Source organism: Artemia sp. Qi Xiang Cuo, chromosome 1 (genome assembly GCF_049724085.1).
Source record: "Artemia sp. Qi Xiang Cuo chromosome 1, ASM4972408v1, whole genome shotgun sequence".
NCBI lineage: Eukaryota > Metazoa > Arthropoda > Branchiopoda > Anostraca > Artemiidae > Artemia > Artemia sp. Qi Xiang Cuo.
In genome coordinates, this window is record NC_142794.1 from 73,875,133 (window position 1) to 73,898,963 (window position 23,831).

At 37.9% G+C, this 23,831-nt stretch overlaps 1 protein-coding gene across 6 annotated transcripts in view; it reads right to left on the minus strand.

The window, feature by feature from the left end:
- Nucleotides 1-23,831, minus strand: part of LOC148956707 (uncharacterized) — a 63,540-nt gene extending 39,709 nt beyond the window's left edge. For all 6 annotated transcript variants that reach the window (XR_016141565.1, XR_016141564.1, XR_016141561.1 and 3 more), the window contains exons 1-2: nucleotides 23,776-23,831; nucleotides 8,101-8,334 (exon numbers count right to left, since the gene is read on the minus strand). Coding sequence is in view for 2 of the 6 variants with exons in the window: in XM_089086868.1 (XP_088942994.1) it covers nucleotides 8,101-8,331 (231 nt within the window). In the remaining 4 variants the exon portion in view is untranslated. The remainder of the gene's footprint in view (nucleotides 1-8,100; nucleotides 8,335-23,775) is intronic.

The following is a 23,831-nucleotide window of genomic DNA, read 5'->3' on the forward strand; positions in this document are numbered from 1 at the left end:
GCCTGGATCTCTGGCCACACAATAGAACTAGTCGCGAAGAAGCGACCCCTCGTGGGAGGTGCAAAAGAACCCTTAAAAGTAGCCCGCAAAGCAGTTAAACAGTCACTAAAACAGGAACAGAGAACAGTACTGGTCAGATCTGGCGAATGAGTTGGAACAAGCGTCCAAGAGCCACAACAGCAGGAAAATGTTCAAAACTCCTGAACGAAGCGACAAGAAAAGTTCCTGCAGCGGTTGACACACTGAAAGATAAGTCCGGAGAACTCATCCGAACAGAAGAAGGACGCATAGAACGCTGGCGAGAGCATTTTTCTGAGCTACTGAACCCTGTCAAACCCCCGTGCGATCCACCTGCCTTCTCGAGTGCTGCAAGAGAGCCCTACGCAATAAACCTCGATCCGCCAAGCATGGCAGGCGTACTAAAAGCGCTAAAGTGCATGAAAAATAATAAAACTCCAGGAGAGGAAATAAGGCCATTTGCGGAAATTATACAGGTACCTCCCTGATCGACCAAGCCAAGAAGATCTTTTGCGTCATTGTTTTGAACAGATTCGAAGACGCACAAGACAAATTAACCCGCCCTGAACAAGCAGGCTTCAGACCAGGCAGAGTCTGTCCAGAACAGATATTGACGATTCGCCTCATCTTTCAGCAGTACAGCAGGTTTCAACTTCCCCTTCTCATGGCCTTTATTGACTTTGTAGCTGCCTTCGATTCTCTCATCGGAGAGGAGCTATGGAGAATTATTGCTGAAGACGGTGCGCCACAGAAGCCCATTGAGATACTCCGAAGTGCGTATAAGGACACTGAGACTTGCGTCCGTGTTTCCGGCAACGACACTACTAAGTTTCCAGTGGAGTTTGGCGTAAAGCAGGGATGCCCCCTTTCACCTATATTATTTAACTACGCGGTAGACTGGATCATGAATAATGCAATCAGAAACACCAGCGGAGTAGTCTTCAGACAAATATCTAGTTTCTTCCGGTCTCTGACAGATTTGAACTTTGCAGATGACATTGCTGAGCTGGAAACTACCGCCGACAGCTTACAAGGCATGATCAACGATACCCCTGAGGTCTCAAAGCGCATCGGACTGGCCATCAGCAGCGCAAAGACTAAGATATTTGCTCTCAACAAACATGCTCCCCAACAAGTTACCTTCGACGGTGAGTCAATAGAAAACATCGAGGAATTCATGTATCTTGGCTCTATCATAACCCCAGATGGCGGAGCTGAAGGAATATCTCTGCCCGCATAGCAAAAGCCCAGCGAGTCTTTACTAGTCTGAAACAGGCAATGTGGATCAGACGGGAGATCTCAACCAAAACAAAAGTCAGAATCTACGTTGCAACTGTTCGAGCAGTACTACTTTATGCTTGCGAGACATGGCCGATCAAGGCTGAAGACACGAGAACTTTGGACGTGTTCGACCACCACTGCCTTCATTACATCCTCCGCATTAAGAGATGGGACATGATTTCCAATAGTGAAGTAAGGAGTCGCCGTGGCCAATCAGAAGGGTTATCGCTTATCCTTAAAAGACGTCATCTGAAGCTCCTCGGCAACACAATGCACCGTCCCGATGGCAAGATATGTCAAGACGTCCTTGTCTGCGAACTAGCCCCCTCCTGGAATCGTAAACCAGGAGGAAAAAAGAAGAACCTGTGGCAAAAATTCAAGGAGGACCTGGAACCGTGGGGAGGATTCAGGAGACACGGTTGGAGATGGGATAAAGACTAGCTGAAGATCGCCAGAGAAGCTGTAGCAGACAGGTCCAAGTGGTCGTCAGAAGGCATCCCAAGATCCTTTGGTGCCGGGCAGGACAGTTCATCGTCTCGTTCCCGTCGAAAGTAAAGTAAATAAAGTTTGGGGATTTAATTAAGTTTTTCTATTTGTGCAACGAAATAATCAATCTATAAGCTTTGAGGTTGCAGTTTAAGCCTTTCCTGGTCGCTCCTTCGTATAACTTCAGCAATTAAACACATAATTATAGATTCTAGATAAATTTCGCAGTATATGTAGCTATGAGCAAATTAGTGCTTTCGTATTAATGAACATAATATTCTACTATAAAAAAACCTCCCCTAGTAGGAAACTACAATGGCAGATACATGCAATATATGCGCTCAGCATATAGGCCTGTAAATATACATATAAGCACCGGGGGTGCTCGAAACACAGAGTTTGTAGTCTTGTTCACAGTTGGGGCTTATAGAGATAAGCTCTTGCGTCTTACAACTGGCTTGTACAGACGAATGAGAAGGAATGAAAAAAGGAATAAAAAATGTCAAAAATTGAGTATTGCTCACCATATCTCCTTATTGTGTACAAGTTATTTATGCTAAATACTGAAGTATAAAAACTAAAAGTAACGAGAAAGAGCATACGAGAGATGTAGGTGGCAGATGTAGGCAGAGAGATATAATGAACTTCTCTCACAATCTCTACATCTCTACATGAACTTCTCTACATCAACACGTAGATGTAGGCAGAGAGATATAATGAACTTCTCCCACAATTTTTGAAGAAATATGGGAAAATACAACTTCACATACTTCACAACTTCATTATTAACACAGAGTTCAATGAGATAGCACCAAGCTAGCTAAGAGGATTATAAATTGAAATCTAGTTTGAAATTTGAACTTGACCTAGTTTTCGATATTCACTAACTCAGTGCTTCTACTTTTCCAAGTTAACTTGTTTGACCGGTTTACTGGCGTGCTGACTACAAGCGTAAGGAAAACTACAGCTGCATGTTTTTTGGAAAGTGGAGGGTTTAGTATTGCCCCCCCCCCTTGCGTGTAAGTCTTCGTCTCATGTTTTTCTAAGCTAAATTTTTCTCCTGAGCAGCTATTATACCAAAAATATTCAACAATGGCGGTGACCCAATCATTGTTTGAAAAAGCAATTAAGGACTTGAAGCCTGATTTCAATTTCTACTGATCAATCTTCAAACAAAGCACACCAGGTTAATGCGTCTTCCAAGCTCGATATGCTTATGTCCGGCATACAGTCAGTTAGGCAAAGCTTAGCAGATAAAGATGCTGAAATAGTAGAACTGCGATCTTCTATCGAAAGCCATCAAGCTGAGCGTGTGAAGCTCGAAAAAAGGTTGCTTGAACTAAAGTTAAGAATCGTCAGCTGAATTTAATTATTCATGGCCTGCCAAAAGAGAAATCAGGTCAATCTCTCACCGAAGATATCGAGACGTTATTCAAAGAGAAATTAGAGATTTAAAAGGATATTCCGCTTAAAAAAGTGTACCGCATAAAGAGTATTAGCACCATTACAGTTAGAAACAACAAACAAGCTGGAGTATCACCTGTTCTTATTTATTGTGTGAATTATTTGGACTTGCAAATTTTATTGGGCAATGTAGGCAAACTTAAAGGAAGCGGTATGAGAATATGTACTGATCTGCCTCCTTCACTAAATGCCTTCCGTAATGAGCTTTTGGCCAAGGCACGTGATATCATAGCTCAGCAAACATCCAAGTTCACGCGAGTGAAACAATCCAATGCCATACTATTCCTGCAAACTACAAACGACGTTACTGGCCAATAAGTAACACACGACGAATGCTAATATCGGTTGCATATTTCTCTATATAATGATTTTTCAGATTGATTATGTTTTTTTTAATTCAGTTTATAGTTTACGCTGCTTAAGGATGTGAAGAATGATAAGTAAAGTGCCCTACTTAAAAAAAAGTGTATTCATCTCAATGCCTGTGTTCTTCTTTATTTTTGTTTCCTTTTTTTGTTCTTATATGCTTTCTTTTTTTCGTGTTTTTTACTCATTTCCAAATCCCTGCTCATCTATCTCTGAGCTCCTAGGCCTAAATTCATTAAAATTGGTTCATTTTTTTTCGTATTACTTTTGTTGTAGAAATTCTACAAGAACATACTGCAGCACTGTCAGCGTTTGAAACTTCAAAAAGGTTAGACTTTTTTCCACTGCGTCATCCCAACCCGCCGCCAAGTGGAGAATAGGGTGAGTATTAATTTTCTAATTTGAATGGTGGTGGTTGCGGTGGAACTCGCGACAGGTTGAGTGAATTGGAGGAGAGAGCCTTGAATTTATCACAGATTTTTTCATGTATTGATAGAGAGGAAGAAAGTACTTATGATTATTTCATTAATAATTTACCCAGGAACAAATACCTTTCTCCTGGAATGATTGTGACTAAACCAGCAAAGAAGTCCCTGAGAATGACATTTCTAAATTGTTGTGCATTTATGAGTAGTTTAGAAAACATTTCAACATTACTTCCCGACAATAAGATTGATGTATTCGGTGCATGTGAAACGTTTTTAAATGAGCAATCTTCTGAGCTAGCTCATTTAAATGGGTATAGGTCGTTGTTTAAAAATAGAATAGATAGACACATTGGAGGGTTAGCTTTTTTTGTAAATAATAGTATACCTGTAAGAGAAGGGAATGATTATGATTACCTTTACGAAGAAATGTCATTTGAATGTTTTGCTATTGAGCTAGATTTAAGTCCTTCGAGAGTGTTATGTTGAGCCCTATACAGGCCGCCGAGTTCGGCTGCTAAACAATTTGTAGAAGAGTTTCATGACCTTAGCTCTCTGATGACCCAAATAAAATGTAATTTAATGATGATGAGTGACTTTAATATTGACATTAGTAATGTACATAGGGACGTGAATTCAATGCTTTCAAATAATGCTGCTGTTGACTTTGTAACGCGTTGTATGTCCACGAGTTTGCTTCCAACATGCCGGATCCCGACGAGAATCATGGAGTCATCAGCGTCGTTAATTGACAATATTTTCACAAATTTTGAGACACTTGGTTGTAACGTTATAGTTGAAGATACTTCTGACCATTTTATGATCCTGTGCGACCTTCAAACCGGATCCCCCCCTGCACCCTCTTCTTAGAGGACAAGAAGACTGGACGCTGCTTCAATTGATAAACTGAAAAGTTTACTGTCCCAAGTCGACCGGTCTCCTTGCTTAGAATGTGACAACGTGGACAAAGCTACTGAGTACTTCATCGACCAGTTCGAAATAGCACTTAATAAGGCATGCCCTTTATCAAGCCGGCAAGCTAGGCGTTATCTTAAACCGAAGAAACCATGGATTACAGCTGATGTTCTGTCTTCTATCCATACCAAAAATACCCTCTTCAGGAAATTCATGGAAGATCCTACACATGAAAATCAGGCCAAATTTCGGCAGTACAGAAATTGTCTGGCAAAGCTACTATGACAAGCAAATCAGTGATACTATATTCATGAATTTCAAAATACCTAAGGGTCCTCAAAAAAGACCTGGTTGATTATTAATGAATGCCTTGGGAAAAAGAAAACCCTCCCGGAAAAGATATTATCACCAAAGGACAAGAAAATTGTTGAAAGAAAACAAAATGTTGTTGGTGTTCTAAATGAGCACTTCGCAAATATTGGTCACGTAACATCACTTGAGGCATGAACTCGAAGTTTATCTGATTTAGCATATTCTACTTCCATGCCGCCTCAGTCGGATTGCTCTTTTTTCCTAACGCTGGTCTCAGGGGGGGGGGGAATTACTGCAAGTTACATACCAACTGAAGAGTGGGTCGTCGGAAGGTAAGGATGGCTCGTCAAAAAGTCTATTAAAACGGATAATGCCAGTGTTACAGAACTTTTAGTTCATATTATCAACTTTTATTTTTCAAGTGGACCTTTCCCAACTTGCTTAAAGTCTGCACGTGTTTTAGCCCTGCATAAGGGTAATGACGTAAAAGATGCAACAAACTACAGGCCAATCTCGATCTTATCTTCATTTGCAAAAGTAATTGAACAATGTCTTTACAACCGCATAGTGAAGTTTTTTGATAAGAGGGGAAGTTTAATGACCTTCACTTAGGGTTTAGGAAAGGTCATAGCACTGAACATGCAATTCTGTCACTTACAAAGTTTATACACGACACTTTGGATAAAAATAAAATTCCGGCTACTATATTTATCGATACAAAAAAGGCGTTCGATACTATTTGTCTTGCAATTTTGCTTTGTAAACTGGATAACTATGGTATACGTGGACCTGCAAATTCTCTGACTGAATCATATTTAACTGGGCGCAGTTTGTTTATGGATGGTGGAAATGCTACCTCTTCACTGCTTAGTATCCCTGGTTAAGTCGGCGTTCCTCAGGGGTCCATACTTAGACCTCTACTCTTTCTTATATATGTTAACGACACCAACATGGCGCTGGAAGATCTCGGGCTAAACGTCCTATTCGCTGACGATACAGCCTGCACAGTGTGCGGTGCTGATGAAATGTCGTTTAAAAAGAATATGTTGCTTGCTTTCGAGAGGATAGAAACTTGGTTTAATGCAAAGAAATTATCTGTTAATATGTCAAAAACCAAGTACACGATTTTCTCTCGTACTGGCCAGTCACTACCTGAACTTAGTAGAATACCCATTGATGAATCTACTTATTTAGAGCGTGTATCTATTATGAGGTATTTATGTGTACTAGTTGATCAGAATATGAGTTGGAAGGAACACATTGCTAAATTACAGATGAAGTTGGGAAGGAATGTTGGAATATTGCAGCATTTGAAATTTATTCTACCTTTTCATGCAATGAGATCAATATATTTTGCCCTAGTCCATTCTTATTTGAGTTATTGTCCCCTGATTTTCCTGAATACATTTAAAACTCATATAAAACCACTTCAAAGACAGCAAAACAAGGCACTGTGTATCCTAAAAACTTTCATCCCCTCCCCAATATCCCTACGATCAAAATCACCAATTAATACTATATCTTCTTTCCTTAATATATTACCGGTGGAATTATTATCATCTTTTCATGGAATGATGCTTCGTATTAAGTATTTTTCCAAAATTCTACCCATTAATTTTTATGCTATGGAACTATTTAACCAACGTGAGCCTGATTATGGAACAAGGGAATCATCTAAGTATGTAGACCCCAAGCATGCACTGAAAGATCAAAGTTCTGACTAAGGCCCTACATAACCAAACTTTGGAATGTGCATGGGTCTGGTCTTAATATTGGTCTTTCTGTTGGTACACTATGGGGGCAATTAAAAACTCATTTATATATATATATATATATATATATATATATATATATATATATATATATATATATATATATATATATATATATATATATATATATATATATATATATATATATATATATATATATATATATATATATATATATATATATATATATATATATATATATATATATATATATATATATATATATATATATATATATATATATATATATATATATATATATATATATATATATATATATATATATATATATATATATATATATATATATATATATATATATATATATATATATATATATATATATATATATATATATATATATATATATTTAGTTATGGTCGTCCTGCTGATTCATTCTCTTGGTCAATTTTCCCCATGAGTTTCACTATTTCTTATTGTTTTTGGTGATTTGTTTTGGTAACTTCTTCATTTGGCTGCTGGCTTGGAGTGATGCTTGATAAGTCATACATTTGTTTCTTTTATTAATTTATAAAAAGAGTGTGATTGTGCGTAATTACAGTAATATATTATGTGTTATATTATTTTGTTTTTATTTGTTATTAGTTGCCTGGTAATACAAGCTAGACTCTCAACTGGGCATACCGTTTTTGCCGTTGTATTTAGTTAGGTAAATAAAAAGAGCCTGAACCTGAACATATATTCCTGAAAAGGTACTTTTTGCATGTCAGACACCTATCCTTGCCCTCATCCCAAATTAGATTAAAATTAAACCTTAAACAAAAAATATCACTTTAGTAAGTAACTTGCTTAAAATAAAGAGAAAAAGAGAGGGTACCGTCCTATGGTTCTCACATTAAAAAGGGGACTTTAATTCAATTGGTTTATTTTTTTCTAATGTCTATTCTTAAATTGTTTTTCAGCGTTGGGTAACAAAATCATTCATGAAGAAAATTTTATGCATCTTCTTGTTTCAATCCTGTTCAATAACAGCCTTAAACCGAATTGATGTAAATTTTTACCACTGTTCAATATGCTCAATAAAATGTATTAACACTTACAATTCCACTTCTAATTCCATCACTAATGATCTGCAGCAAAGTAAGCATCTTCTGTGCTTTTATTCCTGGTGATGTATCATTTACTACTTCGAGGTATCTGTCCATAAAATATATCTTACTATAATCTTCAGTTTTTCCATATCCATTTTGTCTGGCAATTGTTGAAATGCAAACGTTCAAATACCTTCCCAAGTATGACAAAGAGTCGTCATTGTTTTCAATCAAACTCATGTTCTAGAATAGAAGAAACAAAGATAATACTCTTTTGAAAAGAAATGGAAATTAAAGCTTCAAACTACTTGCATTTTTCACACTTATATCGCCAATGTCAACATGAAAGAACGATATTTTTAAAATACAAGCTTGATTCAAGTTTAATGCTCACATATCTTTAGCTCAATACAAAATTCAGCTCAGAGCACGTTGCTGAATATTAGTGGTAACTTGCAGCCATTTCTCCTCTAACAACATAAAAACAGTTAAATGTTATATGATGCGTTTTAAAATTAAATCTATGATGGCGTTTATAATTAAAACTATAATGGCCTTTAAAAAAAAGGCCAAACGTCAGATTTAAAGGAGTTTTGATGTCTTGTGGTCGAACGTCACAAGATATCAGGAGATGAAATGTAGGTCAGGCACAATTAATGTCAACTGATATGTCACTTTACATCTATAATTGTCTCTAAACACTGAATTCAAACTGAAGTCAGTAATAAATTCAGAAAAAGAATGAAAATCCTGAGAAATCCTGGGTTTGCAAAACTCCTGAAAGGAATATTACCAATATCCAAACACCTGCAATTTAATGATAAATTTTGCAAAGTGGAAGATCTGGCAATAAGAAGGGCAGCAGAAGTGAGCACAGAGAGACCAAGAGAATAACAGCTCCTGGGTAATTTTGTAAGATAAAGAACAGTTGCCAACAAAGAGGGGCCCCATCAGCAGCCGTATTGTCTCAACCCACTAATTGGTTCACGGTCAGATTTAATAGAGTTCTTCCAAGATTTTGACTAGCCTCTGTGCCTTTTTTCTGGCCTGGGAGTGCTTTGTACCAACGTTCCCTAGAAACAAAAGAGCTATCACGCCTGCATCAGGTATCGCCAAACCATGAAAGACAGCACCAGCCAATCCAGGTCAAACTTCTGTTTGAAATGTTGTCTTATTAGTTCATTCTGGACTCAGTCATGTAGGTTCAATATGATAATGTGTCTTATACATCTGTTGTCAAACAAAATTCGGAGCCTGACTTTTGGAGTACTTTTATTGGCCACATTTCACATCTGCATAAGAAGACCGAGCAAACAAGATATTCATACACTCATCTTTTAGACTTAATGCAAATCTCTCGCCTTTTCCACAGCAGTTCATACAGTTGTGAAAAGACAGAGGAGGCTATTGATACAGTGACACTGATTTTATCACTGTATCCACCATTAATGTCTATGATTGAGTCTTGTTGTTTAAACTTGTTGACTAGGTCAATCTGGCAGTGACTCAGTTGGTCAGCACTTTTGTCTTCACATTACTGATTTTCAATCCCATAGGAGCAGCTGCTACAGATAGCCTGGAGCAAGTCCTATAGTTCTAGGGAAGAAGTACCTAGCAGCTGTTTTGAACAAGATCAGTGGCATCGTTTGGGGGTGGCAAGGGGGGGGGTCAGTTGCCCCCCAAAAATTTGGAAAAAAGCTTTTATATAGCCCATGTCCCTTGACTCTCTGGATGTGGAACTTTTTTGCCCCCTCAATAAAAATGCTGGAGCTACGCCCCTGAACAAGATGGTTATTTCAAAATTTTGACTGGATATCTCTATGGGGAGGGCAGCTAAAAAAGGACATGGGGGAGGGCTAGTTGTCCTCCAATCTCTCTTTAACATCCCCCTCAACATGTGTGGATAATTTCAACTTAGTATCATAAGCCATTCTTAAGATATTGGAGTCTTTTTTGATAGATTGCATGCACATAGTGTCTTTTAATTCAGTTCAACACACCCCTCAACATTACCCAAACTTTACCTTTATATCCTCAGCCTTTTTTGACACACCAAGAATCAAAAATTATCTCTTTTCCAAATAATAAATCCTGCATGTCTTATTGGGCAGATTCAATGGGCATACTTTTCAATGGGCAGATTGCATCATTTATGATCCTTGCCCTGGGGCTGTGGGGGGCATGGAATCATTGAAGGCATAGCTATTAGACCTTTTGGTTATTTTGAACAAGAAGACCTTCTCAAAATTTTTGACCAGTGCTAAGAGAAGGAGCACCTAAATATGGTCGGGGGGCTGGTTGCCCTCTGCTTAATCTTCAACATACCCTGAGAATTTCCACTTGATGCTCTCAGACTATCCTTTAACATTGTTGATACGCCCTTGTGACAAAGAACAGCCAAATAATGCGTTTTGATTGTGTTCTTAATCCCTCTCAACATTTCCTCAAAGTTTCACCTTAATACCCTAAGCCTTTTTGGAGGCCCAAGCTCAAACATGCCCCTTTCTATAGGCAGCACAATAGCACTACCTAAGAGCAATGTGGGCACAACATATTATCTATTTATTGTTTTTTTTTTTTTTAGATCAGGACACTTCACATAGAGGAAGATTTTGTAGAAACCCTTTTAGATTTTCAATTGGAAATTGAAATGGCTAAGACTCTTTTTAATAGCCAAAAGTGATTGGGAGGACAACCAGCCCCCATCATATCCCCAAACACATCCAATCAAAAATTGTGAGATAGCCATTTTGTTCAACATAGCTGAAAGGTCCAGAAATTATGTCTTTGAGGATGACAACCCCTCCCCCCCAAAGCCCCTTCAGGGCAAGGGCTGTAAGCTATGTCCTGGGGTCTTATAAAGTTTTTATAGAAAGAATGGTTTTATAAACTTCAGAGGGGGCTCATTGGACTGGTAATCAGACAATCTAGCACTCTTTTCAAGAGCCAAAGTGATCCAAGGGCAACTACCTCCCCCCTACCAGTTGTATTTTCCCAAAACGCATCTGACCAAGATTTTGAAATAGCCATTTGTTCAAAAAATAGTCCAAAGATCACATAACAAGGCCTTTGGGGTTGATACAACCCCCTACAGTCTAGAGAGAAGAGTTGTTAGTTATGCCCCAGGGGCATATAAAGTTTTTTTATAGAAAATGTGGTTGTGTGAACATTAGAGGAGCCTAATTTGATTTGGAATGTGTACTTCTAGTTCCCTTTTAAGATTCAAAAGTGATGGAGGGCAACTAACCCCCTCTCCCTGACATCCTCTTCTACCCAATTGCATCCAATCAAAATCATGATATAGTAATGTTGCTCACAATAGTCCAAAGAGAATATAACAATGTCTTCAGGGTGGACAAAACCCCCATAGCCCAGGAGCAAGGGTTGTAAGTTATGTCCCAGGGCATATAAGGCTTTTGTAGAATGGGTGGTCAAATAAACTACAGACTGGAAGGAGGCTTATTTGATTTGAAGTCAGAAGTTCTAGTGCCCTTTTTTAGAGTCAAAAGTGAACGTAGGGCAACCATTCCTCCCCCCCAAGCCTATCATTCCCCAAAACACATCCAATCAAAATTTTAAGAGAGCTATTTTGTTCAGCATTATTGAAAGACCCAGTAATTATAACTTTGGGGATGTCAACCACCCCACAGTCCTCAGTGCAATTTGTTCATTGTTTACATATTGTATATGTTATTGATAAAGGTATGTATTTTAACTTTACTTTCCAAAAAGATAAAGGTCACTCTAAATCAAAAATTTACTATCCAAAAAGATGAAGGTCATTCTAAATCCAAAATTCTAAATCGAAGGTCAACTAAATCAAAAGATGCCATGCATATGCAATGAATCAGGGGAAGATCATTTGACTAAAAGGCAATATATGCATGCTACTATTAATACTACTATCACTGCTACATTTACTACTACTTCTATTGCAACTACTAATACTACTATCACAACTACTTGTAAGGCTAAGAGCATTGAGATGAAAATTTCAAGAGGTATATGAACATACAGGTTATCAAAAGGACATATCAGCAATGTCATAGCAATGCCTAATTGTATTAAGTTGAAACTTCCAGGACTCTACAAGAGGGATGTTCAACTGACCAAAAGGCAATACATTAATAATACTGCTGCTACTAGGACTACTGTTATTACAATTAATACTACTAGCAGTAATACCAATACTGCTGCTGTGACTACTATTAGACCTATGCCTAATGGTATGAAGATGAAATTTCCAAGGAATTTTGAGGGGGGATGCTGAACTGAATCACAACCACACCATACATATGCATTTTCTCAAAAGGATGAAAGAGCAATATCTTAGGAATGGTTTGGAGTGTGAAGTTAAAACTAAAAGGGTTTTTGTGGGAGATGCTGAACTAACCAAAAGGAAATATTTGCATCCTAATGCTATTGTTTCTACTCATAATAGCCTACTGCTATGGTACTCATACTACTTATACTACCATTACTGCCACTAAAGCTAAGGCTATTACCATTAATTCTACTGCTACTATTAAAACCAAGGGTATTAAGGCAAAAAACTTAGAATCTATTGAAGCTGTATGTAACTAAATAAAAACACACTATGCCCACACAGGTTGATCAGAAATGCTTCAGGAATGGGTGGTGGTAATAAGTTGCAACTTTCAGCATGTGTTGAAGGGGATATTGAAACTAAATTAAAACAAATTATGAGCATGTGAATTTTTAAAAGGTGACAAAGCAATACTGTGTCTCAAGAATGGCTTACACTATTGAGTTAGACCTTTAAGAGTGAGTTCTGGCAAAACCAGCCAGAAGGTGCTATGTGTACACTATTTATACTACTACTGCAGCTTCTGTAACTCATGATGGTAAGTGTATTGAGGGGAAACTTCTAGGGAAAATTAAAGGGCATTTTCAATTAAACAAAAATACTAGTTTTCAAAAGGGCATACAAGCAATAGGCCCTGCTCTAAAATAGCTAAAAATATCATTAAATTTTTACAGGAGCTAATTCAATTCAAAATTAAAAGTTCTAGTGCCTCTTTTAAAATCCCAAGCCCATTAATTTTCCAAACGCGTCCAGTCAAAATTTTGAGACAGCCATTTTGTTGAGAATAGTAGAATGGTGCAGCAACTGTGTCTCTAGGGATAATGGGTATGTCAGTTACCTGCAACTATTCAATTAACCTATTATATTTTAAAACTATATATTGCTTTAAAACTAAATCAAAAGGCACTGTGTGTATGGTTAAAATAAGATACCTCAGCAATATAACAACTGGGAAGTATTAAGTTGAAACTTTTGGGGCTACCACTATTACTATTTCTGCACTTACAAATTTAAATAAATGAAAAGAGTGTAAGCATATCCAGGCTTTCAAAAAGCATACATAGAACGTTTTGGGAATTATATTAAGTTTTATTTTTCTGGTCAATTTGAGGAGGTATAAAATCAAATTAAACAATGTTATTTATGTCCAGATTAAAAAGTTTCTCCAACATACAAATAGCAAGCCAAACTATGGATTCTTATAGAAGAAAAAGATAGAAAGTATTTTTTCATGAAAAAGAAAATGTCAATAGAAACAAACGGAAATTAATTTAAAAAACTATTTCTAAAGAAATTTCTCAAAGAAAACTAAAGGGCTCCATTAAGCCAAAAATGAGCAGAAATAAATTCAAATAGTTTTCCAAGAATAAAACTACCACAAACCACCATCAATAAATAAATTAACCAAAAACAAATAGAAATTGCAATAGATAATCAAGTCAAACTCAAAACAAGCAAAAGTTAACATGAATAGGGCTGAAAACCCCTATGCAGAACATAATTTGTATTTTACTGAAAACAATATACATATTAAACGTTTTCACTTTTTTTTACGTTAATAAATAAAGATTATCAATTTTTTTCAGTGAAGTGTAAATTATATTCTGGTCTTGAGAAGGCATGGGGGTTGTCAGCTCTACTCATGTTAATTTTTGCTTCTTTTGAGTTTGACTTGGTTATTTATTTTGTTTCTGTTTGGTTTGGGTTTCATTTATTTATTGATGGTTATGTCAGGTAGTTTTATGCTTGGGATTATTTGAATTTATTTCTGTTCATTTTTGGCTTAATCTCTTTACTTTTCTTTGAAAAACTTGTTTTGTGGGATAGATTTCTTTAATTATTCCAAAGTTTATACAACCACCCCTTCCATATCAAGTGGCTTTGGGGAAAAATAAATAATAATGATACATTGAAGCCTTATGGCTGTTTATAAGAGGCAATACTCTTAAAAGTACGACTATAATACCAGTGAAAACTCAACTTGAAAAAGAGATTGAGACCTTATATGGAGATCAAAGAGAGTTGTTACATTTAGAAAATCAGTCACATATTTTATTGCCAGACACGTTCACCTGCACTAGCAAAATGAATGTGAAGACAGTGCCAGTGATTGTGAAGGAGATCTAGAAGTCAAGCTCTTGAAGAACAATTCTGGCAGATTTGTAAACATTGGCAGTCTACATTATGAATTAAAGAAAAGATATTGAACAAGTTCTGCCAGACCCAACCATTGGTGGTAGAACCAGCAGCTTAGCAGAGGAGCTTTTATTTCATATCAATCCTATTGATACTTGGCTGATTATAAATCAATCACGGAACAAGGTGAGAGAAGCAACTAGACAAATTGAAAAAGAACTTGACTTACTTACTTGACTTATGTCTCCTGCTGGGCGCTGCTCGGTGTAGAGAGTGGCGTCTGCCTCCTCCATCCACTTTGGTCCATGGCAAGCGTTTGCACATCGCTCAACCTGATATTTGCCATCGTCAGGAACTCGGACAGGCTGTCAGACCATCGTTTCTTCGGTCGGCCGCGAGGTCACTCCCAACCGGCTTTGACAGTGTCAAAGTCATGGATTGTTTTCGCAGGTCTGTGTGGAGGCACTCAAAGTAGGTGTCCGAACCATCGTAGTGTTCACTCGGCTGCTTGGGTCCAAAACCGAGACTGCTTGGTGAGCTGCAGCAGCTTCTCATTGCTGACAAAGTCGAACCATCGTAGACCTTCGATCCTCCTCAGGCTCTTCGACTGAAAGACATGAATTGTCTTGAGGGTTGCGGCTGAAGCTTGCCACGTCTCAGCTCCATAGAGCATCACAGAGCTGACGAGGGCGTTGAAAATCCACAGCTTTGTTGTGTGACTGAGGTTTGGTTTTCGCCAGAGGTGACGGTTCAGTCTGCCCATGGCAGAAGACGCTTTGGATATTCTCGCTTGTAGTTCAGAAAGAAGCGAGCCATCTGAAGAAATTATGGAGCCCAGGTAGGTGAACCTTAGGACAACTTCGATGCTAGTGGTGCTATCCAGGCTAACTGAGGGATTGGCAGCAGGGGATGATGGGTCTATAGCCATAATTTTCGTTTTAGTCCAGTTTATCTGCAGTCCTACTTTTCCAGCCTGTTCTCGTAGGATTCGAAGCGCTTCCAGCAACTGCTCCATGGAGTCCGCCAGAATGGCCAAGTCATCGGCAAAATCAGCATCAGTAATGACACGATCTCCAAACTTGAGTCCAAAGCTGAGACGTGAAGTAGTCCTAGTCATAACGTAGTCTATGATGACATTGAAGAGCTCTGGGGCAACTGCACATCCTTGGCGCACTTCTGTCGGGATTTGGAAGAACGGGCTGCGGCGGCCGTTCACTTGAACACAGCTCTCCATCCCATGGTGTAGAGCCTTGAAGAGTCTGCAGTATTTCTCAGGGAGGCCTGTCGATTCTAGAATCCGCCAAAGAGCTTCTCGGTCCACTGAGTCGAACGCAGCACGGAAGTCGACGAAGGTAAAAAAAGCTCTTTGTCGGAACTCCGTGGCTTTTTCTATGATTTGTCGGATCGTAAAAATCTGCTCGATGGTTGAACGGTCCGACATGAAACCAGCTTGCTCCGGTCGCCGGATTTTACGAATGATATTTCGACATCGATCTAGCAGGAACATTGAGAAAAGTTTTCCTGGGACAGACAGTAGGGTTAGTCCACGGTAGTTCGATCCGCCGCTTCTAGAACCTTTCCTCTTCCATACAGAGATAATTACACCCTTCCGCCAAACGTCGGGAATTATCTAGGTTTTCTAGATTTTAGAGAACAGGGTTTGGAGAAACAGGAGCATAAAAGGACCTGCATATTTTAGCAGCTCTGAACTCAGGCCACAGATACCGGCAGCTGTATTGTTCTTGAGCCTTTTTACTGCATTTCCAATTTCTGAGGGGCTGGAAGGCTCGTCTGGAGGAGCATCTGTTTCGGATCTTGGACTGCCAGGTTGGCTGGGACTCTCAGTAGGAGGCATAGACGGGTTAGTGTTGTTCAGGAGTGAGCAGAAGTTGTCCTTCCACCGCTCGAGACAGGAACCCTCATCAGAGAGAAGTGTTCCATACCTGGATAGGACGGGTCCCAATGCTGGTGTTTTATTTTCTGTGAGATCACGGAGGTGCTTAAACAGGCTACACATGTCTTTCTGTTTTACTGCTAGTTCGATTTCATCGGCTTTCCTTGCAACAAACTGAGTTCGGTCTCAGTGACTAAGTCTGTTCCGCACTCCATTGAGCCTTTGATAGGTGGCCATGTCCCCAAGAACCCTCGGCCTTTGCTCTATGACCTGCAGTGTTTCGTCAGTTAGCCACGATTTCTTCGGGAAACTCCGCTTGCCAAGCACCAGCTGTGCTGCTTCGCTGGTCTGTGATTTAAAATACTTCCAGGCGTCTTCGCTGTTGTTGAGTGTGCCCAGGAGCTCAAAGCGATTTGATATCTCAACACTATACTTCTGGCGAGTACATGGCTCCTTTAGTTTCCCAATATCCACTGCTACTAGTTTTCTTTCCGATCGCTGTGCATGGAGGCGAAGCTGGACATCAGCATACACAAGCCTTTGATCTGCATTTCTAAGCTCTGGTGATCTATTAGTTCTGCAGTTCTTCAGCGATGATCTACAGCGTTTAGAAATGATGACGTAGTCAATCATCTTCCTTGTGCGGCCGTCGTTACTAACTCACGTTCACTGGTGGATAGTCTTACGTTGAAAGTAGGTGTTTGCGATCACAAGTTCATGGGATCAGCACAGTTTGAGTAGGCGAAGGCCGTTATCGTTCAGTGGGTTGGGGGATACAGGTCCAATTGTGCCACGCCAAACACCCATATCATCTCTCACTGTAGCATTGTAGTCACCGAGAAGAACAGTGACATCGTAGGGAGAAACTGTTGACAGATATATGGACAGAGCAGATTAGAACTCTTCCTTGGTTACGTCGTCGAAATCGTTGGTCGGGGCATAGCATACAAAAATTGTCATCTTGCCATGCTTGTGCCCAAAGCGGGCCTTCATTATTCTGTCCGATACAGCTTCGTGCAAGAGTAAAGCCTTTCTTGCAAGGCCGTTTAGCGCGAGACCAACACCATTTCTTCTCATGCTCCCTCCAGACCTGACTAACGAGTGATTATCGCCTATTCGCTCTTCTCCACTTCCAGTAAGACGGGTTTCTGTGAGACCTGCAATCGCCACTTTATTCTTACGAAGTTCTTGAGAAAGTAGGTTCTTTGATGCAGGTGCATTCAGGGTCAAAACATTCCAGGTTGCTATTTGAAGCCCCCTTTGGTCTAGAAGGTTCAGTCTGTCAGTCTTTCTGACGTCGTCAGCATGTCTGTTGACGCGCGTAGGTCGAGATCTTAAAAGGAGGTGCGGATCCGAGGCTATGCAGTCACTTTGCGTAGCACTTGATTTTCAGGTGGAGGGTCGCTAGCCCAACCGACCCTAGGCCTGGAATCTGATTAGAGCTAGGTTTAACCTAGATACTGATATTCCCGGGGTGGGCTCCACCCACCACATGAGGTTGCAGCCACCCTGATCGGAGTGTTTAGTAAGGGGATGACCCCATATCCAGAGGCACGTGGTCAGCAGACAAGGTCTGCATCATTCCGGACGAACTCCATTCGCCTCGAAAAAGAACAAGAGAGGAAAATTGCTGGTGTTACAAAATCAGCCTGTAAGAAATTCTGAAAACACATAAATGCAAAGCTGACTACAAGAAGAGAAATCCCTACCCTCATAAACAAAGATGAGTCGTCTGCAAGTTCTCAATCTGAAAGGGCCAATACTTTCAAAGATTTGTTTAGCTCTGTTTTTAAACCAAAGCAAGCAGACCCCAAACCATCCCATAAAATAAATGACTTGAAAGTCCTTACCACAAAGGAAGAAATTAAACTACAACTCCAGAAACTTCAATCAGAAAAATCCAAAGGCCCAGGCAGAATTCAGGTACTATGGTTCAAAGAGAGTGTAGAATATATTGTGGGACCTTTACTAAAAATCATTCAAAGCTCTATAGACAAAGAAGCAGTTGTTGTCCCTATCCACAAGAAAGGTGAACAATCAAAAGCAGAAAAATACCAACCTGTGTGCCTGACATCACTAGTCATACACTTTGGGAAGGATGCATAAGAGACAGGATATTGAACCATGTATTACAGAGCAATATGATAAATCCTGACCAATATGGGTTCCAACCAAACAAAACCTGTACAACACAATTATTAGAAACGTTCAGCAATTGGAAACAAGCCCTGGAAGAGGGTCACAGCATCCTGGCAGTACTATTTGATGTCAAAGAAGCTTTTGAAAGCATATAACATGCAAAGCTAATGGATGAACTCCAACAGTACAATTTTGCCAAGACAAATACTATCCTGAATAGAATCATTCCTCAGAAATCAAACCCAAATAGTTAGAGTGGGTGACAGCATCTCAAATCCAGCAAGTGACCAGTAGGATGAAACAAGGTAGTGAGATTGGTCCTCTCCTCTTCTTACTCTTTATCAACAAAATCAACAAAAATATCATCAGCACTATCAAGATCTATGCAGATGACACAAAACTCTATAGGAAGTTCATATCATCTCAAGATAGAACAACACAACAAAAAGACATTGACACCTTAACTGAAAACCTCTAAAGCCTAGGTTTCAACTTCAATGCATTAAAAACCAAGGTCCTGTGGATAGGGAAGAAAATTAGTGCTTCTCTGCCCCAACTAATAATAAATGACAAACCAGGCTGCAGAATACCACTGACACTTGTTAACTCTGGAAGAGATCTTGGCATTATTGTTGATCCACAACTTAAATTTCATGGGCACACCCAGAAAACTATTTCCAAAGCATCACAGCTCATTGGGCTTATCAAACAAAGTTTCAAGCACTTGGAAAGCAATACTTTTGTAAAACTCTACAAGGAGATTGTCAGACCTACAATAGGGTATGGGAATGTGATTTGGGGAACCCACTATAAAACAGACTTAGCTGCCCTGGACAAGGTCCAAAGACATGCCACCAAACTTCTTCCTGGTTTGAAAGGCTTAAGCTATGAAGAATGACAATTCAAACTGAACATACCCACCCTGAAATGTGCCAATGAAATGTGCCAATTTTTGGAGTTTCCAAGCAGTGGCTTACTGGAACTCACTTGCAAAAATAGTTGTGGAATCTGAAACCTTAAATAATTTCTAAAATGGCTTGGATTGATTTTGGAGAGAACAATTTTACACACATGACTCATAGAGTAGCATAAGGGAGACCCTTACCCTTGGTTTAAATTGCAAAATAATAGCCATTGACTCAGAGGAACACAACTTTGATGAACAAACTAACAGTCATCTAGAGAGTGCTGAAACAGGGATATGTCCCTAATGATACTGAGGATCCTGTAAGTTAATCTGAGGATCTACAATTTAGGATAGTTCAAGTTTTATGCTTTGTTTTAATAAAAATGTTTGAATGAAAATAATAACAAAATACAAAAAAGATGTGTCATAATGAACTTAGTATGTGTCATACTACCCTTCACTGGGGGTAGTATAACACACTTGAATAGTCTATGGCTATAATTAAGCCTACTACTGACAAACAGTGAACAGTATATATTTAAAAAGTTTTGGTAACAATGCATATTTTACAAAAATAAAAAATCAAACCAATAAAAGTGTGTTATACTACCTGACTCTCTCCTACTTTAACTCCAACCCCTGATGTGCAAATATATAGCCAAAATTATATAGGATATTTCTAATGCCTTCTGTCACCTGTCACTCTTGTTTTGTCACAATTGATTCAATTTATAGGTACACAGATTGAAACAACAGAGGCATTGGAGGAATCAGAGCTGTTTGACAGAGGGGGCAACCAGGTCAACTGTTCTATGTGTTTTGGCTAGGGAGTTACTCCTTTATGAAAAATTAAGCAAGAAGAAATGGGTTTTAATTTTAATAAAGCAGGGAAACAAAAATAAATAAAACAAATGAACATTTTAATTAAAAAATATTCCAAATATTTCAGCCCCACATCAGGGAGCCTTTTTCAACAGGAAAAAAATATGTTTTTTAAAAGATAACACACATTGAAAATATGATAACTAAACACACAAAGAAGAAAAAGAAGAAAACATATAAATAAATAAGTAAGAAACAAACTCACATATTAAACAAAACTTCCAGAACTGGCATTTTAACACAAGAAACAAAAGTGAATAACCATATTGAAACCATGTGTAACTCTTCTCTTATAGCCTAATCAGTGATTTCTCAAATAATTGAAAAAAGGAAAAAAAAGTTAATGAACCTGTAATATTAGAAGAAGATGGTTCAACTCAAGAAACAAATTATGGTACATTACTTTGCCTTATATCCCAATGTTGTCACAAAAATTAAGAAGAAAATTTAAAAAACATAATATAAAAACAGCATTTAAATCAGGACAAACTATAAGCTCTTTGCTAAAACCTGGAAAAGACAAGGTACCAAGAAACATACAAGAGGGAGTATACAAAATTCTACTTTTGTGGTAAATTTTTGTGGGAAGAACACAGCAGAATTTGGAAAATAGGCTACACCAACATAAAAATGCCATAGATTGCTTGCTAAAACATAATAAAAACCAGAAATGTTTGAGTCAGCTGTAGCAGAACACATTTATAATTTTTCTCATCACAGTATGTATTTGATCATGCAAAAATTGCAGATACATCTGTAGGACTTTTATAAAGTTTCAGAGAAATTATAGAAATAAAAAAGATTATTTATGGGGGTATTAGTATCAATAGGGATGAAGGAGATTTTAGGATAAATTTAATTTATAATAGTTTCATTAAAAAGCAGGCAAAATATTCAACCAGTAGGCTAGTGATTTTGATAATTGTCCTGAAACAAATGATAACCTTGTGAACAAGGGTCAGAATGAGGTAAAAGCTGAGAAAATTCAATAGATTGCAGCTAAACTAGTAACCAAAAAAAAATCTATTCAATTTATGATTCATGAATTTGTTGATTAACCAGTGAGATTCAATTAGGGGTTATGGACCTGGGGTTAGGTGACCTTTTTTGCTTGTTTAAGTAAAAATAGTCTTCACTTTTGATAGATTATGATTTATATACTGATTGTAAGAGGATAGTGACACATGGTTTCACTACAGACATTCACTTTTGTTTCTTGTGTTGAAACACCCGTGCTGAAAGTTTTGTTTAATATGTGAGTTTGTTTCTTACTTATTTATTTTCTTCTTCATGTGTTTAGTTGTCACATTTTTTGTGTTATTTTAAAAAAACAAAAATTTGTTTTTTTTTTCTCATTGGGAAAGCTCCCAGACATGGGGCTGAAATATTCAGAATATTTTTTAATTAAATTGTTTATTTGTTTTTGTTTACTTTTGTTTGACTGCTTTATTAAAATTAAAACTGGTTTTTTCTTGCTTATTTTTTTCTGTAAATAGGCTAGAAAAGCAGTATGGTCTAAGAAGTTATTTAGTTACTCATTTTGATCAATTTTTCATTTTGGTTTGACTCTTTAGCTTATTTTTTAGTCAGTAGGCCTAGGGGGCACAGTAATCAATTTTTCTTTGGGGCACCACCAACCTTAGAAACAACTCTGGGAAGAAAACATAAGTAATATCTAATTTTGGTTTTATATTTGCAGGTAAAATTCTACTTTAGCTACTTCTGACTATCTCAGAAAGGGGTTAGGTTAGGAAAATGAAACTTTCAGGGATGGGTCTACAGGCTAAAGTATGTCCCTGGAAGGTATTTTGAAGTACCTACTTCCACTCCTTCTCCCTGTAGAGGGCCCTGACCTTTGATGACCTTTAAAAATCTGTGAGTTATAGAAGTGAAATCTTGCAAAATAGATCATCTGCTTAAAAGAAGTAGGCTATAACAAAATTGTTTCCAGCTTCACAACTTTGCTCAATCCCAATTTATATGGTTTCAAAGATATGCAAATACATTTCCTAAATTCTGGAAATAAAACATTGATATGGCTTAAAATTCTGCTCAAATAACTGAAATTGCATTTTCAGAGCAAAAGCCAGAGAAAAAAAACTGATAACTAAAAATTAAGGTAAAATGTTGTTTTGTAAAATTTCAATGGGTATAGACCTGTCATGTAGGCAAATTTCCGGACCCTCTAGAGGGAGAAGGAGTGGAGGTGGGTACTCCAAAATACCTTCCCAGGACATTCTTTGGCCTGTAGACCCATACCTGAAAGTTTCATTTTCCTAACCTAACCCCTTCCCAAGATAGCCAAAAGTAGCTAAAGTAGAATTTTACCCAAAATTGTTTTCAGCTTCACAACTTTGCTCAATCCCAATTTATAAGGTTTCAAAGATATGCAAATACATTTCCTAAATTCTGGAAATAAAACATTGATATGGCTTAAAATTCTGCTCAAATAACTGAAATTGCATTTTCAGAGCAAAAGCCAGAGAAAAAAAAACTGATAACTAAAAATTAAGGTAAAATGTTGTTTTTTAAAATTTCAATGGGTATAGACCTGTCATGTAGGCAAATTTCCGGACCCTCTAGAGGGAGAAGGAGTGGAGGTAGGTACTTCGAAATACCTTCCCAGGACATTCTTTGGCCTGTAGACCCATACCTGAAAGTTTCATTTTCCTAGCCTAAACCCATTCCAAGATAGCCAAAAGTAGCTAAAGTAGAATAAAGTAGTTAAAGTAGCTAAAGTAGTTATAGTTAAAGTAGCTAAAAGTAGCTAAAGTAGAATAGCTAAAGTAGAATTTTTACCAAATTGTTTTCAGCTTCACAACTTTGCTCAATCCCAATTTATAAGGTTTCAAAGATAGGCCTATGCAAATACATTTCCTAAATTCTGGAAATAAAACATTGATATGGCTTAAAATTCTGCTCAAATAACTGAAATTGCATTTTCAGAGCAAAAGCCAGAGAAAAAAAAACTGATAACTAAAAATTAAGGTAAAATGTTGTTTTGTAAAATTTCAATGGGTATAGACCTGTCATGTAGGCAAATTTCAGGACCCTCTAGAGGGAGAAGGAGTGGAGGTGGGTACTCCAAAATACCTTCCCAGGACATTCTTTGGCCTGTAGACCCATACCTGAAAGTTTCATTTTCCTAACCTAAACCCATTCCAAGATAGCCAAAAGTAGCTAAAGTAGAATTTTACCTATTTTCACATTAGGGGGTTGTGGGTAAAGCATAGCAGAGCTGCATGCAAAATATATTTAGGCCTAGCTACAATTAGGCTGTTCTGTATAGCCTATTATGAAGTAGGAATTATTTTCATAACTTGTTTGCTTCTCAATAGCCTCTAATCTAGACCTATACCAATATTTGCAAACTTGAAGAAAGAAGATATTCAATTCTACCGTTGAATCATTTCTTGCCTCAAAATCTTAAGCTTTCTTGGTTGGCCTTCTTTTTA